Source organism: Camelus bactrianus, chromosome 1, assembly GCF_048773025.1.
Source record: "Camelus bactrianus isolate YW-2024 breed Bactrian camel chromosome 1, ASM4877302v1, whole genome shotgun sequence".
Taxonomy (NCBI): Eukaryota; Metazoa; Chordata; class Mammalia; order Artiodactyla; family Camelidae; genus Camelus; species Camelus bactrianus.
In genome coordinates this window covers 84,301,171-84,321,008 of record NC_133539.1, presented here as the reverse complement: position 1 = coordinate 84,321,008, position 19,838 = coordinate 84,301,171, and the positions used below count along the sequence as shown (strand labels likewise).

General features: G+C 37.4%; 1 protein-coding gene across 4 annotated transcripts in view; it reads right to left on the bottom strand.

Annotated features, from left to right (window-relative positions):
- WDR49 (WD repeat domain 49) overlaps positions 1-19,838 on the bottom strand; it is a 129,775-nt gene that overhangs the window by 91,012 nt on the left and 18,925 nt on the right. For all 4 annotated transcript variants that reach the window (XR_012508629.1, XM_010952074.3, XM_045514559.2 and 1 more), the window contains 3 exons: positions 13,708-14,148; positions 8,392-8,568; positions 7,363-7,537 (listed from right to left, as the gene is read on the bottom strand). Coding sequence is in view for 3 of the 4 variants with exons in the window: in XM_010952074.3 (XP_010950376.3) it covers positions 7,363-7,537; positions 8,392-8,568; positions 13,708-14,148 (793 nt within the window). In the remaining variant the exon portion in view is untranslated. The remainder of the gene's footprint in view (positions 1-7,362; positions 7,538-8,391; positions 8,569-13,707; positions 14,149-19,838) is intronic.

Sequence of the window (19,838 nt, the reverse complement as noted above, 5' to 3'; positions counted from 1 at the left end):
CTATTAAGACAATCGCTTCTAAAAGCAACCAGGGCTTATTCATTTAAGAGCTGATACTGACATGTGAACAGCTTAATTTCACATACTTCATATCTACCTCACAATGAAATAAATGGGTTAGCATGACCAATTTAAAACCAAATTGATGAAATTGAGACTATTCTTGTGTCACTTTGAGACATCCTCTCTCAAAACACGGCATCCAGTCTTCCAAGATTTACTAGGCATCTACCATGTGCCCTGTGCTCTGATACAGTTAGCAAGAGAAGAAACAGACAGAGTCTGGATGGCCCCAAGCTTGGAAGGAAAGACATGCAAACCAAGCAATTACAGAAAACTTTGGCATACAAAGGATACTAGAAGTTCTAAAAAGAAAGAAACCAGCATGGGCTGCAGGGTTTAGAAGACGTTTGGAGAGCCTTGACAGAAAGACAACATTTCACTAAATACGTGGTGACAAAACACATATGGGGGGAACAAAAGGTAACCTCCAGAATTTATAGCTGAAAGTAGACTAATTTACTCCTTTATTCTACAGACTAAGAAATAGAGACCCACACAGGTTCAAAGATTTGGCCAAAGTCAGCAACTGATTGTTGTCAAACCTGGGACCAGAGCCCAAGCACCCTGACTCCGAGTTTGGTAGTTTGATGTTGTTATATAACACGCAATATTAAAACACCAAGCTCGAGGCACTAATGTTTGGCAGAATCAGAGTGAAAATCCAGGCTTGATCTCTTGACAGCTGGAACAGGGCTTCTGTGTTAATATGCACACCAGTCACGGAGAGATCAGCGTTAAAAGGCAGGCTCTCATTCAGTAAACCCAGGACGCTGCATTTCTAACAACCCCCCGCTGTGACGCTGAGGCTGTCTTAGGACCACACTTCAAGCAGCGAAACACTAGAATACATTCCGTGGAGTCCTGCCACACTCGAGAGAATTAAACCAGAACTCTTCAAATTTGGGAGGCCAAATGCCCCTTTGGGAATCTGATGAAAGCTGTAGACCCTCTCTACCAGAAAGATGTGTACACACACAAAATTCTGTACAAAATATCAGGATTTGAGGAACCCCCCCCCCCCAGCCTCTACTCATGAAGCCCGGCCATGACAGAGCTGAAGGACTCAGCTGGTAAATCTCCAGCTACCAAGTCATTTGCGACTGTGAAACACTGCACCTGCTTTTTCAAGCAATGCTTAAAATTTCTGTTACCAATGATGTATACCCTTTGTGTTAATCCATGCTCACTCTGGGCTTCTTTTTGGTTTCTACTACTTTAAAGTAAATGAGTTTAACTGACCTTCGATGCTGAGGTTCTCCTGCTCAACGCTGGAACACAGTATCTAAGGAAAATAGCGGGGCTGGGATCATGCAAAGGAGAGTTTCAAAAAGGGAACCTCACAGAGCTCTAAACAAACAGAATAATTCACCATACAGTGTGTTGTGAAACACAGAAGGACTGCTAAAGGCCAAAACGCTCTATTTCTCCACTCTGTCGAGAATTCACTGGGACAGTGTGTTTCTTGCTCTTATCCCATCATGTAATCTCCCTCAGTCTATGAATTATTTATATTAATTGTATTAGGATAATTTTTGAATCCCTTCCATTACCAGGCATCATGCCAAATGTTCTCACCCTGTAATCATCTTTTTTTGGGTAGGTATACCAAAATTTACTGATGAAGAAATAGACAGTCCAAAAGCCGTAACTGGAGATGGACATGAGATTGAGCCCAGCCCTGTCTGGCTGTGAGCTTTCTGTTTTGTGCTTCTACATCCCTCTTTTCCACTAAGCCACGCTGCCGTATGCAAGCCAGGTTCTTTCTATTACCTGATCGGAGGTTCTCTCTATTATCAACTACATCCATCTCCCCCACACCCTCAGTCCGAGACCAAGCCCCCACTTCATCTTGAGTCTTTCCTGATCTCTTCATTTTTTATTGCCACTTATCCCCCTAGGAACAGTATTCCTATGTCCTCTTGCACTGCATCCTTTTTTCTCATCTACTCTTTCCTTCTTAAAAAAGAGAGAGAGAGAGAGAGGCGGGAAGGAAGGAAGAAAGGAAGGAAGGAAGAAGTAATCAGTTCCTGTAAAAATGAGTCCTCTGAGCATCACTGGAGAACAATTAATTTCAGGAGCACAGAGGTTGCTGATCGCTTGCTGCTCTAACCCTGCTACTTTACCAGAAGTACCAACAGTATAAAATGTGATGACAAGGGCCCCCATCAAGAGCCACCTCACTGAAAATCTCTCTTTGTTTACAGAAAATGCTAAGGGTTATTAAACTTGACTCAGAAAAGCAATATTATAATATGTAAAGTATGCACCACAGCACTAAAATTATATCTTCCAATCCATGGAAACTCCATAATATCATTACAGTACAATCAAAATAAAGCATTTCCACTCAGGAAATTGCTTTGTCAGATGTTCCCACATTATATGTAAGTTATCATCTTTACTTTTGAGGCCATAAAGACAGACATATAAAGAAGTACATTCTGCCCTGGTATTTAAAGTATTGCTTTAAGATTTGAATCTGGAAGTTAGCAAGTGACATTTATGGACTTGTAGTGTTTACATATTGGAGGCTCAACAATTCACACTTTATTTCTCAACCAAGATATAACTCGTTTCTGATTAAACTGCAGAATGCCAGAGCTCTTGAGAGTGCCCGGGTAAAAGGTGAAAGTAAAGCCATTTCCTTAAAATCAGATTACCTCATAAATAAAAATGTGTTCTTCACTTTTTGAAGAGAGGAAAGGAAATGAGTTACAATGGAAAAGTTTTTAAAATATCAAGCTAGGGAATGGAATGAATGGATAAAATAACTTGTTTTTAATATTCTCAGTGAGTTTGGGGACTGGTAAAGAAGTATTTTTAAGTTACTTTCATATAATATTTGCGGGGGAGACAATTTGATCATGTCTGCCCATTAAGATGCTAACTTTCAACTCTTCCAGTTTCTTGCCCCTTAGTCATAAAAAGGGCATTAAGGGAAGCTGTCATCGATCCTTGTCTTCGCTTTGCTGTCAAAATCATCCTGTGTAACAGCAATTAGTTAATGTGGGAAAAGTGATTTGAAAAAGTGATACCTAAAAACTAAGTAAGTAGTGCTATGAAGTGCACTTAGAGTAAGCTAGAATGAGGCTACTCCACCATTTGCCAGATGGAAGCTCTAGCAGGGTAGGAAACTGGGCCACTTCGAAATAGGAATTCTTAATATCACTTTTCAGGCCTCTAATTTCTGAGTCATATGACTTAGGAAATCTCCCTCCCTTGGACTTTCTTTGATATTCTCATGTCTGAGGGAGCTTATTTTTAGTTGCATTTCTTATTTTGAAGTTGGAGTCCCATTCTCTGAGACCACCACAGGGCTCTCCACATTCTGAGCAACTCTCATTTCAAAGAGGAAAGATCAGAAAGAATAACTCTATTCCATTTTTAAAAATCAAAATACATCTAATTCAGCACTGAGAGGCACATTAAAAAATAATAATGCAATTCATGTAATGACTTTTTGAAATACCGATGAGACCTACGTTCACGCTACGGTGGGTACCCTTCCACCACACTATGGAACAAGCTGCAGGAAGTGGCCTTTTACTTCAAACCTGGGCCACTGGCTCACAGCTGATTTCAAGTGCTTTAAACACAGTGAGGAAACTGGCAGGACGGGCAGCGTGTTCCCACTGACTCAGTGGGGCATCATTTCTTTCTGGAGGACTGATTTAGATGCAGGGAAGTGGAAAAGCACACAAGCAAGACACTAAATCTGGCTTCTCTTCCAAACTTAGTCCCCATCAATTACAAAGGCTCCCGAAAGAAACAACCTGCTGTCTGTGGTCTCAGCTCCCTGGCATGGCTCCACTAATGAGCTCAGCAATTAGTGATTTTATCAGTTCAAACTGTCTCATACCTTCTCCTAGCCATGGTCGAACAAAAAGGGCAAAACACCTTTCAACAGAATTAAAAAAGCAATCGTTTTTATTGTTGGCAATTTAGTGCTCACTCTTTCCATAGCTGAACTTCCAATCTCTGGTTTCTAAGGTTTCCAATGGTACTGTCTATAAGAGAAGGCAATTCTTTGGGACCAAAAAAAAAAATAATAATTTTCTGAGATTTAAGACATCTTTTGAATTTGCGTCTTGCCACTATTTCCCCAAATCTCTGTACTTTCTTTCCAGGCCTTTCAGAACGTAATTATTTTTCCATTAAGATATAACACAGAACCACTCAGACAAGATGAAAACATTTTCTCTGTCAAAGATTTAAATAAGTCTGAACCTTATCTGAAAGCAGTAAGCTAATGTTCTTATGTCTGAAACTGAGTGTTCCCTTTGACATTTCAGTTGTACAGATATTTTATCCTTAGCTTCAGTGGAACACTGTTCCCAAACTTGTCCATGTATTAGTTTCTTTCCTCAATTGTATATTCTATCCTTATATTGAGAAGGAAATCAGCAAAAATATTTCTTGAGGAGGTCTAAGAATATCAATTCATTCTGCTGGGGTAAAAAGAGTATCAAATGAAAGCAGCCATTGTTTGCTTGCCGCTGACAGAGTAAGTCTTGCCAGCAGCCAAGGAACATAATCACTACGAAGTCCACTGTCCTATATCTGACTCCAACCTGCCTTCCTCTTCTTCCTGCTTCCTCATTTCAGCCATTCTCCTGAGACAGGAGGGAAGGGGGCAGGGCACAACTATTCAAAGAATGACACAGCAATTAGCACCAAGATGGCGGAAGATTCAACTCCCAGTAGACCCTGAGCTTCATTATACACTCATTGAGATACAATAACGTGCTGAATGGCACTCCCACAGGTGCCATGACAGTTATGAGGCTGACCATAAAGGGTCAAAAAGTGAGTGATGGTCCAGTTCCTGGGAATCCCTGCCCCTTCCCCAAAGTAGTTGGAATAATCCTTCCACTTGCTAGCATATGACGTTACCAAGCTGATAGAAACTAACAACCCCGCACCGTGTGGCCTTTTCTCTTGCCTTTTGAGATGGCCTGCACTCTGTCTATGGATGTGTATCTTCTTTTACTTTAAACTAAACACCCAACCCCATACCTCATGGCCTCTCTTGCCTTCCGAGCCAGATTGCACTGTCTAAGGAGTATGTATCTCTCTGAATAATCTGCTTTTACTCAACTATGGCTCGCTTTTGCATTCCTTCCTGTGCAAAGCTAAAGACCCTCACTTGATGGGGCACTCGCCTGGGACCTTGGACATGGCCATCCTCTCACACCCCACATTTCTCCTGTATCACTCCCTTCTCATAGTGAAATAACTGAGCTGCAAACAAACCAAAAAAGAAGTTGTATTTAAGCTTCTAGTCCCAGTGACTAAATCTGGGCGAAGGCACTCATCCATTGCTTAGGACTGAAGTAGATCTCCCTTTCAGAGATACCTGAGCTTCAAACCTAAAACTCAAAAGAAAAGAAAGTCTTATACAGATACTTCATCTTTCCATACACTTTATTTTCTCCTGTTTGAATTCTCTGCTACTGCATTTTCTTCAACAGCCATTCATAAGAGTATTAAACTACACATTATTTGTAAATATGTTTTTCTCACCCCAACCACTTTCTTTTAACCATAAGTAAACCCCTATTTAAAAAAAGAACTCAACCAATATTTAGTATGATTTCCACTGGTTTATCTCTTTTCTTTTAAAATGTTTTGTAATAACATTTATCCAATGTCTTAGTCCATCTATGCTGCTGTAATAAAATACAGAGAACAAGTGATTTAAACAACAAATATTTATTTCTTACAGTTCTGGAGGCTGGGAAGTCCAAGATCAAAGTGCTGACAGATTTGGTGTCCAGTCAGGGCACACTTCCTAATTCATAGTTGGTCTACTTCTCACTGTGTCCTCACATGGGGAAGACGTGAGAGAGCTCTCTGGAGTCTCTTTTATAAGAGCACTAACCCACCCCACTCATGAGAGCCACACCCTCATGACTTAATCATGTCCCAAAGCCATCACTTCCTGATACCATCATATTGAGGGGTTAGGATTTCAACATATGAATTTGCAGTGCAGGGACACAAAAATCCAACCCATATATTCTGCCCCTGCCCTTCTTCCCAAAATCATGTTCTTTTCACATGTAAAATACATCTCAACAGTCCTAAAAGTCTTAACTCATTCCAACAATGACTCTGAAGTCTAAGTTGAAATCTCATCGAACTATCTACACCAGATGTAGGTAAGACTCAGGATACAGTCAACCCGTCCTGAGGCAAATTCCTCTCCAAGCTGTGAACTCCTTGTGAAACTAAACAAGTTATGTGCTTCCAAACCGTGGAGCAGGCATGTGATAGGCATTCCCATTCCAAAAGAAAGAAGAAAGATAAAAGAGATGAGAGGTCTCAAGTAAACACAGAACCTAACAGGGAAAACTCCATTAAACTTAAGGCTTAAGAATAATCCTCTTGGTTTCCAGACTCCCCGGGATAGCAGTGTCACCCCCACAGGTACTGTCCATGCCATGGCAGTGGCCCCACCCCCACCGCAGCTTTCTGAAGTGGTCCGCTCATATCATGGCTCCACTGGGTACAGCCCACACCACAGGACTCTGCAGGGCTCCCCCAACTAAGGCAGTAGCCTCGGGGTATCCTGACCCATCTGAACCACAGAAGCAGCCTCACTCACCCTTTGAAACCCCTCTGCAATACCTCAGAAGAAAAGATCCAGGAACTTGAAGACATAGATATGTCTTCTATGTCTAACTAAACTAAAGTATAGTGATTTAAAAAGAAAAAGCAGCTGAATAAAGATGAAAAAGCGTCCATAACTTGTGGGACAATATCAAGCATCTTACATATAAATAGTGAGAGTCTCAGAAGAAAAAAAAAGAGAGAGACAGAGAGGCAGAAAACTTTGGAAATGATAACAATAGAAAAATTTTCAAATTTTAATGAAAACTATAAATCCACATACCCAAGAATCTCAGTGAATTCCAATCAGCATAAACACACAGGCCCACACACAGACACACACATCAAAAAAACTAAGGCACATCAAAATCAAATTGCTTATAATCAGAAGAAAGGGAAAGTTGTATGAAGCATCGTACTGTGTTATAGTGGACACTAAGGAGAATAAAGGACGTACTGCCTGCCCTAAGAAAATTGTTTTAATTTGCAGTTTACATATAAATGTGATTTGCATGTGAGGCATCTAAATTTTCTTCAGGGACTGGGAGGTTTATGATGTTATATAATCATAACCACTGAGCCACTTTCCTGTACACCTGAATCTAACATAACATTGTAAATCAACCATGCTTCATAAATAAATAAACAGATAGATAAATAAAATTAAAAAACAAATAAATTCAGTACCTTGCCTGACCCAGTCTCCAAGATGAAGTTTGTGTGCTAATGTACGGCAACATTTGTGACGTCCAGAGAGCAACTCTGCCCAGTTAATGGTCACGGTTGCCTCTTCATCTTCACACGCACTAGCAGGACGCTCGAAAAGGGAAATCAAGGCTGTTGTGAAAGAAATTATCTGAACCTTGAGAGAGACATGGAAAGAAAAACAAACATGGGTAGGGTAATTGTTGCAAGAAGATTCCATGTTCTTTAAGATTAACAAGGAACAGACATTGAATTAATAGGAATTTCTTGATATTATTTAAAGGATGCAGGCAGTTATATTAAAAGACATTACGCTACAAGGTTGGTAAGGCAGTTACCAAGGGCATTTTATTTGTTTGCTTTTATGATATACTTGTCATTAAAAACAGTGAGAATGATGAGCTTACACAATTATGAAAGGAAATTGTACAAATTAGACTATTTCAGCATTCACAGGCATGCTCTATGCCATTCAGTAAGTAATTTTTCAGAGGTAGGGTAGAATTTGATAGAAAGACAGAAATCATCGTGTGCAGTGTCTGGGTTTCAGGGCTGCCCTCTCTGATGCATCCATCCCTTTGTTACATGATACAAGAAATAAGCCTTTCCCAAGAGTCTGCTACTGAGAAGCCTGAAACCTTATGAATGAAAATCTGAATAATCAATTTGAAAGAGTTATGAGAGATAACTTTAGACATTTAATATTAAATGTTTATTAATACTGAGGTCTACTAGATTAAGCAACCTATGGTGAAAAAGCTAGCAAATATTTTTTTCTAAATAAGGAAAAGGGGACTATACACAGGCAAGAAAACTACAATGAAGATTGATTTTCATATGCAAGAAGAGGAAGTGTGACCTAATCCATCTTTTTCATGTCCAAGATGTGTGGCCTTATACTCTATAATGTAGTTCAGTTAGAAGGTCTTGCTCATTGCATGCTATTTCTGTTTTGAGCTACAGTTTGATGATTAAGTCCATAGTGTTCAATCTTATCCTTCCCTCACTTACCTTTCCAGTGATGTCCCCAAAAGAAAGAATTGATTCATTGGCATCAAGAGGGTCATACCAATAATCCATGCAAACCGGTGCTCCTTTCAGGCCTTGGAGTTTATATTGACAAGGAAATTCTTCTTTGGATAGCAGATCATAGAAACAAATCTCTTTACTTGTAAAAGCCACCGCTATCTAAAAAGCAGCAAAGTAGAAAATCAGAAAGCATTTCTGATGGATTTAGTGAGATCAATATGAAAAGCACACATGCAAATGTTAGCACCAAATCTGACATTTTCCCCTGAGGGCCCGTAACTGTATTACAGAAGTACAGCATTCTAACTTTGGACTCTAGCCAGGAAAAAAACTTTTCCTATTTGAATGTGCTTCCTTCTCTATTCCCACTTCACAGACCCATCAAGCTCTTCCATCCACGGGAGACTAGACAACTAATCACATAGGAGAGACAGACAGGAGGAGCTACAGCATCACACAGTCATACCAGAAACTTTGCAAACCATGTTTTATGAGATAAGCAGAGGCTTTCACAGAAATTAATTGATAAAAACTCTGTAAATAACTTTCCTAAGTCAGATAAAATCCTAAAAGCTATTTAATAAAGGGTAAATAAATTTGTCAATAAAACTAAGAAAATTTATCTAGACTAACCCAAGGAGGGGGAAAAAGAGAGAAGACACACATTACTAAATTCAGAAATAAAAAAGTGGACATTACCATCATCCTTACAGAAATAAGAAAGGATTATGAGAAAATATCATGAACAATTGTAAGCCAACATGCACAAATGCCTGGAAATACAAAAGTTACCTAAACTAACTGAGGAAGAAAGAGAAAATCTCAGCAGACATATAACAAGTAAGAAAAAAAAAAAATGATTTTGTAATCAAAAGAAATTTCCCACAAACAAAATCCCAAGCCCAGATGGCTTTTCATTAATAAATTCTACCAAACATTTAAAGAATTAACACCAATCCTTCTCAAACTTGTCCAAAAATTAGACGTGGAGGGAACTCTTCCGAAATCATTTTATGAGGACAGAATATCCAAATACCAAAACCACATAAAAACTTATCACAAGAAAACTGCAGACCAATATTCCTAATGGATACAGATGTAAAAATCCTCAGCTAAATACTATCAAAGAGAATCTAGCAACATATGAGAAAGATTACACACCATGAGCAAGTAACATTTACACCAGTGTAAGGGAGCAAAACTGTCTCTTCAGTGTGAGGATTAATTTAGGTTGATCATTTTTAACAAACAGAAGACTCAGGCATTTTTTCCTTTTTACTTCTGCCTTAGCTGCCTAAAGAATTTGGATAAAGGGCCTGTACCCAGAATAGAGCTATTACCAAAAACATCTGCACAGAATAAGGGCCAGGTGTGGTGGCAGCCACTTACCAAGGCCGAGAGATCAGAGTCCACTCAGTGTCCCGGTGTCTCTGCAGGGCCCAGCAAACATTTGTATACCAAACATTTGCTTTTCCATCTTCATGTGAATTGCCTTCATCCCTTCTGAAATCTCAAACCACCACCGCAACATCATCTTTGGTCCTTGCTAAAGACGGCATTCTAGGTGAGGGCTTCAGCCATTTTGGTGAGTTACTCAGTGTTCCTGGGTCTCTACTGTGTATATGTTTTATTAAACTTCTGTTTGATTTTCCCCCATTAATCTGTCTCATGTCAAATTAATTATTAGCCCAACCAAAAGAACCTAAAAGGATGGAGGAAAATTTCTTCCTCCAACACCAGGAATGCCAGGTTAGTTTAACTTAAACAAGTATCAGCTATTGTAATATACCACATTAATAGAATAAAGGACAAAAATTGTATGACCACCTCAGTAGATACAAAAAAGCATTTAACAAAAGCCAATGCATTTTCATAATAAAAATATTCAACTAACCAGGAATAGAAACTTGATAAAGAGCATGTACCAAAACCAACCAACCAACCAACAAAAACTCCTACAGCTGATACCACACTTAATGGTGAAAAACTGAATGTATTCTCCTTCAGATCAGAAATAAGATGAGGACATTCACTCTCACCACTTCTGTTTAACACTGTGCTGGAGATTCTAGCCAGGGAAATTAGGCAAGAAAAAGAAATTAAAGGTATGCAGATTGGAAAGGAAGAAGTTACACAATCTCTATTAGCAGATGGCATGATCTTATATAAAGCAAATCCTAAGGAAGACAACTTGACAACAATAACAACAAAATCAATTAGAACTGATAAATGAGTTCAGCAAAGTTGCAGGATATATGATCACTTTTAAAAACCTATTGGTTCACTGGCAATGAACAATCTGAAAATGAAATGACCAAAGACAGTGTTACAAGAATGAAAAGACAAAGCACAGACTGGGATACAATATTTGTAAATTATCCATCTGATAAATGCATGGACTCAGAATATAGACAGAACTCTCAAAACTCAGTAATCACAAAATAAGCCCAATGAAAAAATGGGCAAAGGATTTGAACGGACACTTCACCAAAGAGAATATACAGGTAGCAAATCAGCAAATGAAAATATGCTCAACATTATTAGACACTAGGGAAATGTGAATTAAAACTTCAATAAGACAAAATACAAACCTATTAAAATGGCCAAAATTAAGAGAAAAAATCTTGATCATACCAAGCATTGGTAAGGATGTGCTACATCACACAATGGAATATTAATTACACAACTATAAAATGATACACTACTAATATATCCAACAACATAGATGAATCTCAGAATAATTATGCTGAGTTAAAGAAATCAGACAAAAAAGAAGTACACACTGTATGATGCCAATTACATAAAAGACTAGAAAATGCAAACTAATCTATAGTGACAGAAAGCTTATCTTATCTGTTACCTGGCAAGGAAGGATGGGAGGGACTGGAGGGGGGGAATTACAAAAGGACACAAGGACACTTTTGAGGGTGATAAATGTAGCCATTATTTTCATTGTACTGTTGATTTTTCACAGTTATAAATATGGATTAGAATCTGTCAGCTTGGACACTTTTCATATGTGCAGTGTATTTCAATAAGGCTGTTTTAAAAAAGAAGAAAAAAAGCAATATTCTTTAGGCTTTTATGTTAAGTAAGTACAAAAGAAAGGCTAAGATTTAGTTATCAGTCCCAGAAAGCAGAAACAGTGCAACATATTCATTACATAATATAGCAGTACAAACATTACATGATAACAGAATGCTATACACATATACAAACAATGTCTGAACTAGAACCATCTTTTAATCCCTACTAGCTAAACATTAACACCAGATCCTTAAGAAAGAGCTGGATATAACGTCGGCTGTCACCATTGAGGCAGCAAAGCACAAGTTCTGAAATCAGGTTGCCTTGGTTTACAGATCTTGCAACATTGATTACATCCTGTGTGACTGGGTCAAATTAAACAATATCTCCTTGCCCAGTCTCTCATTTTTGAAGGGGGAATACTATTTCCTTCATGGTGATCTTGAGAAGAAGATTAGAGCGTACGATGATGATAATGATTACTCTTTATGGGTCTAAGCAGTAGAACATACTTTTCCCACTTAAAAGAATCTGGCTCTTTAGAGAAATGGCTGATTCTAGGCCCAGAATAATAGATACACAACATGATCCTAGAACATCTTGTCATACCAGCAAACAAAGGAGCTTTCAACGACTGCTATTGTTATATCAAAAAAGACTCAGACATTGACTTGTATTAGTTCCATTATCCAAAGATGGCACAATTTTTGGTAGAGGATAATAACTCAGTGGGTTTAAACAAATCAAATTTAAACCTATGAGTTTGTATTGGTATTGATAACAATAATGATAGTAGTATTCATTTTCATCTTTAGAGGATATTAAAAGACTAGCTAATTATTTTGAATACTGCTAAATAAAAGTAAAGAATTAAGCATTTATTCTGCCTTTGTTATACAATTTGTTTTACATGATGGCTAAATAATTGACAAAGGGAATTTCTTTTTATAAAGGTATTTCTAAAGAAACAGGAAAGGATGAAATTAGAATATCGTCATCTTGCAACCCTTAATAAATCGATGGATCTAGGAATAGTCAGCAGTAACTGTTAACATCCCAAGAAGAGAAAGAACCAGGCATTTCATGCTTCCTGATTGAGGAACATCTATTCCAATATAAACAAACCATCAAGACTTTAGACTTGACTACCAATTTACTGAAAACACAGGGAGCAGGTGGCCCAGTTAAACATCTCCATGTAAATACAATCTGTGAAATCTAGACTGAGAAACTCTAAAGGACACACACCTAGTTTCTTTAACAAAAACAGCAACAGCAACAAGAACAACAAAACACAAGAATAAAGAAGAGATAGAAGAAAACGTCTGGATCAAAAAAGATATATCAACCATTCATAATGTTTGAACCTTATTCAGATCTTGATTCAAACAAACTATCAAACGATTAACAAACTATCAAAAAATCTTAAGACAAGGAAACAGGTACATGGTTGGATATTTGATGGTATTAAGGAATTATTGCTATTGATATTAAATGTGATATATTATGGTTATGCTAAAAAGAGAGGCATTTTTAGAAATAATAAAGTATTTACATATTAAATAATTGGATGTTTTGGATTTCAAAAGAGGGGAGATGTAGCTGAAACAAGACTGGCTATGAATTGAAAATGGCTAAGAGTGGATATTGGTTCTTAATGCTGTTATCTCTGCTTGTGTGTGCACTTCAATTTTCCATAGTAAAATTTACCATCTACTTAATGTGAAAATACTAAGAATATGGATTCTTTAGGCTGCATTCTTCCCCCACAAACTAATTTTCCTTTCAGTATGTTATCTTGCTCATAGGTATATTTATATGAGGATATTTGAACTGCATGGTCTCTACCCATTAAAATTAAGAAACTGACTAGTTCAGTGGTCAAAATCAGATAAGCAGTTTCCTGAAATTGCTTTGAGCCATGCTGTCCACTGATACAGCTTCTCAGCTCTGCAGATAGATCCATGACTCTGCTAAAAATCTGTGGAGTCATAAAGGTCTTATCAGCTAGTCCTGCAGCATGCCACATTTGGGACAGAGCCAAGAATCTGAGTTGCTATCAGCCTTGTCATTTAAAGGCACACAACATAACAGCTTGGGGAATAGACTAACTCACTTGGCTTTACTTGCATTCCGTCCAGGTCAGATGAGAGGTACAGAAGACTAATGCAGCTCTCTGTCACAGCTAGTGTTATACTTGCTATTGATCAGAGCCCTGTCCCTTCATTTCCCCCCTTTTACAAGCCATACGTTTATTTATAAAGACTATACCTTGTTTACATTTTCCAGAGAAACCATACTTGTCACCCACAGGTGTTTAAGCTTGGTGGCATCAGAAGTGATGGGAAGCGTTTCTTGCAGCTTTAAATTCTCTCCCCAGATTCCTAATAAACCTTCCTTACTGATGGTCAGATAACGGCTTGAACTTCTTAAGAAAATTACTTTTTGAATGGTGTCTTTGTGTTTCACTGGGAGGAACTCAAGGTCTTTCCACTGTGGAGCCACAGTTGCTTTTGCTTGTTCATCTTTCTCATAGAGGGCTAACAGCATAAATGAAGTCAGCTTGTCCCAATTAATGAAGCCATCCTGGGCCACATCCACTTTATCAAAGAGCTCTCCATATGCTTCCTTTGTGCTCCAACCAACAACCTCTGTCATCCTCTGCATAAATTCTTCCCTGGACATACAAATGGTTTGACGTGGCTCTGCGGGCTAGAAACAGGAATAAAAACAAGACAACAGTGAAAGCATCCTAAGTACCAGAGCATTGTGCTACCCCAAAGGTGGATCTAATCAGCATTTCTTCCAAGATGCAAAGAAAAATATCTTCTACTTTATGACAGTGCTATACTTAAGTGAGTTTGGGCTGAGCAGCAAATAATTGACAGGCCCACAAGCTGACATCCTCCATTACAAATGTCCTTATAATTAGCAGAGGGAGGTAGGAGAGTCACAGGTTTGATATGATGATGGATGCAGAGGTCAGAGTGATGCTGCGCTATGAACCAAGGAATGCAGGTGGCCTTTAGATGCTGGAAAAGGCAAGGAAACAGATTATCCCCCAGAACCTCCAGAAGGAAGACAACCCTGACAACACCTTGATGTTAGCCCTGCAAAACCCATTTTGGAATTCTGAGTTGTACAACTGTAAAATAATAAATTTGTGAGTTTTAAGCTACTAAGTTTGTGGTAATTTGTTATCCCGTCAGTAAGAAGCAAATGTAGCGGTTTAGAGAAAATGGGTGAATCCCTGAAGAGAGTATAGGACAGCCAGTAAAATTTTATCACAGCAAAACTTTAATCCAAGGGCAAGGAGTCCCCTCTATGAAGAAGACACCATTACAAAAACAGTGAAACTTTATAAGCTGATTTTTGTTATTCATGGTAGTTTTGTTCTATAAAGTCTCTGCAAACACAAAATTAGCAGATACTGAAGCATTGCTCCTATGGGAAATCCAGAGTTAGGTTTCTGTGAGCCTCTGGTCACAGTATTTTCATCAGCAGATCAATTCATAGTTTTGTTTTACATCTGATTCCATTGAAGACATTTTAATATATATTGTTAATTCATTAACATTGAATTCATGGCCAACACGCTATAACTCATGACTGACTGAAGCTTATCCAACACACATATTTTCTCCATAAGGCACATTACAGCTTTCTTGCACTTAGGAACACTAGACAAAACTTTACCACTACACTTTGGGGCCCTTTTTAAACAGTGAAATCACCAACAAAAAGCACAAAATGCAAAAACCTGAACTAAGTAGAGCACAAATAGGACACTTGTTTACAGTACAAGAGTTAGAATAAGAAGACAGGTGTCACCGTGTTTGCGTTCAGCATGGCAAAGACACGCTGGAAGATGGCAACTTTTTACAACTGTATACATGTCTGTGAATGACCACGAAGGTGTCCTGAGTATTGATTTAGGGGTCACAAATAAATTTTAGCAAGCAGGCAAATTCACAAATGCAGAATCTGTGAATGATGAGAATCATCTGTATTTCAAGTAAGTACATAAATTAATAGGCTGTTTAGTTTGGTGTCCTTCATAATGAGAGAGTCTATTTCCTCAGAGCCAAAGAGTCAGAACTGACAGTAAGCACTAGGAAGCAGCATATTATAGAGCAGGTCCAACAACTGTAAGTTTAATCCTGGTTCCACCAGAAATTGTGGGAAGTACTGGCAAGTTCCTTCACTGTTGAAGCTTAATTTTCCCATCTGTAAAGTGGTTATAGCAAAATACCAACCTCAAGAAAATTATTATGAAGGTTAACTGACATATCAATAGATGCAGAAAAAGCATTTGACAGAATTCAGCACTCATTCATGATAAAAACTCTCAGTAAACTAAAAATGGAAAGAAACTTCCTCAACTTGATAAAGAATATCTGACAAAAACATACAGCTAACAATATACTTAATGGTAAGAAATCTGAAGCATTCCTACTAAGATCAGGTACAAGGCAAGGATATCTTCCTCTCACCATTGCTTCTCAACATCGTACTCAAAGATCTACTGCAATAAGACAAGAAAAGCAAATAAAAGTATAAAGATTGTGAAGAAAGAAATAAAACTGTCTTTGTTATCAGATGACATGATCATCTACTAGAAAATCTGAAGGAATCAACAAAAAACTCCTGAAGTTAATAAGCAATTATAGCAAGACTGCAGGATACAAGATTAATATAAAAAAGTCAACTGCTTTCCTATAACCAGCAATGAACAAGTCAAATTTGGTATTAAGACCACAATACCACCTTACATTAGCATCCTCAAAAATGAAACACATATAAATCTAACAAAAATGTGTATAATATTTATATGAGGAAAACTAAAAGCTCCTATCAACAAAATCAATAACTGGAGTGATATTCCATGTTCATAGATAGGAAGACTCAATATTGGCAAGATCTCAGTTCTTCCCAAGATGATCTATAGATTCCATGAAATCCCAGGAAAAATCTCAGCAAGTTATTTTGTGGATATTGACAAACTGATTCTAACTTTATATAGAGAGGCCAAAGATCAAGATGAGATAGCACAATATTGAAGGACAAGAACAAAGTCGGAGAAGTGACTCTATCTAACTTTAAGACTTATTATATTATTATAAGACTACAGTAACCCACGCAGTGTGGTATTGGCATAAGAATATACAATTAGATCAGTAAAACAGAATAGAGAGCCCTGAAATAGACCCATATAAATATAGTCAACTGATTTTTAACAAAGGACCAAAGGCAATGCAATGAAGAAAAGATAAGGTTTTCAACAAATGGTGCTGAGATAACTGGACATCACATAGTAAAAAATGAATCTAGACACAGACTTTACACCCTTCACAAAGATTAACTCAAAATAGATCACAAACCTAAATGTAAGATATAAAACTATAAATCTCCTAGAAGATAACATAGAAGCAAACCTAAGTGACCTAGATTTTGGTGATGACTTTTTAGATGCAACACCAAAGGCACAACCCATGAAAGACAGAATTCATAATGTGGATTTCATTAAAATGTAAAACAATGTCAAGAGAACTGGAAGACAAGCCATAGATGGGAAAATATTTTCAAAAGGCACATCTGATAAAAAATTAATCCAAAATATACAAAGAATTTCTTAAAGTTCAACAAAAAGAAAACAAACAATCAAATTAAAAATGGATCAAAGACCTTAATGGATACCTCACTAAAGAAGATATGCAGATGGCAAGTAAGCATATGAAAAGATGCTCCACATCATATATCATCAGGGAAGTACAAATGAAAACAACAATGAGATATCACTACATATCTATTAGAATGGTCAAAATCGGAAACACTGACAACAGTATATGCTGGCAAGGTTGTAGAGCAACAGAAACTCTAATACATTGCTGGTGGGAATGTAAATTCAATTTGAAAGAGAATTTAGTGGTTTCCTACAAAATTGAACATACTCTTACCATATGTAGATCCAGCAATCACACTCCTTAGCACTTACCCAAAGGATTAGAAAACTTATATCCACAGGAAAGCCTGCACACCGATCTTTATAGCAGCTTTTATTCATAACTGCCGATGCTTGGAAGCAACCAAGATGTCCTTCATAGGTGAATGGATAAATAAACCACAGCACATCCACAGAGCAGAATATTATTCAGTGCTAAAAAGAAATGAGCTATTGAGCCATGAAAAGAAATGGAGGAAACTTAAATGCATACTACTAACTGAAAGAAGCCAATCTGAAAAGGTTACATGCTGTATGATTCCAACTACATGACATTCTAGAAAAGGCTAAATTATGTAGGAAGTGAAAAGATCAATAGTTGCCAGGGATTAGAGAAGTGGGGGACGATTAATAGGCAGAACATAGGGAATTTTCAGGGCAGTGAAACTACTCTGAATGCTACCATAATGATGGATACATATCATTGTACATTTGTCTAAACCCATAGAAGCACCAAGAGTGAACCCTAATGTAAACTGTGGACTTTGGGCGATTTTGATGTGTCAAAGTAGATTTATGAATTGTAACAAATGTACTACGCTGATGGGGGATGCGGATAATTGGGGAGGGTATGCATGGGTCAGGGTGGGGAGAATATGAGGAATCTCTGTACCTTCCTCTTTATTTTGTTGTGAACCTAAAACTGCTCTAAAAATATAATCTTAATGAAGAAAAAAAAGACTGAGATATCATTTGTGCAAGAACTAAGTAATCAATCAAGCATTCAACAGAAGTTAGTTTAATTAATTAAATTAACTTTCTGAGAAATAATTGGTATCTAGCCCTTTGAACTACTCAGAGGTCCATCATTCTTATCTTTGTTAAATTATTTTCAGTTTAAAGAGTTTAGATAGATGGAAAATTTTCAGTGACCCAGATTTTAAGAGTACAGAAAGAAATTTGATCTTAAAAAACACTCCATCTGAGCCAAAACTGCAAACTGTTTCTGAAAGCTAAGTCAACGTTGATCTTTTATTTTAAACTATTGCATAATGACATCAATCAACCCTCCAATCTATGTCATTATCCCTTTAACAAAAAACACTTTAAAGCTGAATCTTAAAGTATTTTCTTCCTATGAGTTTTGTAATTTATTTTTATTTCTACGAATGAAAAACTGTTCTGACTGACAACACCAAGACAACTTCTTTTTTTCTATCCTAGTATATGGAATTGCAAATAGACCATAAACAAAGAAGAAAACAAATTTTCTTCCCCAAGGTAACATACACAATCAACTTCATAATTTTCTGCACATTAATAATGCCACTATGCACTAGGGGAAGATTTGAGAAATGCTTCCAATTTATGAAATGTGACAGAGAAATGCAATTGTATGATATACTTGACAATTCTATTACTGATTGTTCACTCATTAGCTTTTTTGTTTTCAATTTGAAAATAAAACCATGGTTTTGCCATATCTTCCGTTATAATTTAGGAATTTGCTTTTACTTAAAAAATTCTAACTTGTTCAAGAAGCATTATGCCTTGATTGATGTGTGGCTTATGTTTATTAATTCTATTATATGCCAGCTTTAATACATTTCTTAAATGTACAATTAAGGTATGTAAATTTTTTACTCAAGCTTAAAATTGTAAATGCATTGACTTTTACCACACAATTCATTCTCATTTTATCAGTGGCTCCCATTAAGATTCCAGGACTAGAATTCATCTGTTCATTCCAGTATATTGTACATACCACAGCCGTGGTAGGGAGACTGTGGGATTGCAGACTTGGAGCTCTAAGCTTCAGCCTCAGTTGTTGCACCTCTAAATAGGGACAATAATAACTAAATCTTAGAGGTGCTATCAGGTTTAGTTGCTAATTTAATGTATATCTACCATATGGTGTCATTTAATGTGAGTCCAGTAATTTACAATCAATAAACATTAACTGGCTGCTAAAGGGCTTAAAGAATAAAAGGACTATAAATGGAGTCATCATGCCAGCAAAGACTCTTCCCTGAAGATGAAGCAAAATTTGTTTGTTGATGTGTGTGTGTATGTGTGTGTGTAAGGCTCTGGAAGTGTACACAATTACTAATTTCAGTAAATCAGTCCTTCCTATCAGAGGTGGCCAGTTGCTAACTGGTTGGTTCTAAAAGTGATCCAACTGGGTCAGAAGACTGTGTCCACTAACAGTGTTGTCTGAAGCCTTCCGTTTCCATGACCACTGCTGTCACAGGGACAGACGATGGATGCTGCCTTAGTATGAAATAGCAACTGCACACACTGTTTCAGCTGTCCTTTCTCAAAGGCACAAACAGAACACTGTCCTAAGTGAGCCCAGGGAAAGAAAAGTTAACCTGTTTTCAGAAACCAAGACTATTTCCCACAACCAAGTATGACATTTCATCACCGTGAGTAATTACAGCTTCTGTCTTATCTTGAGCCA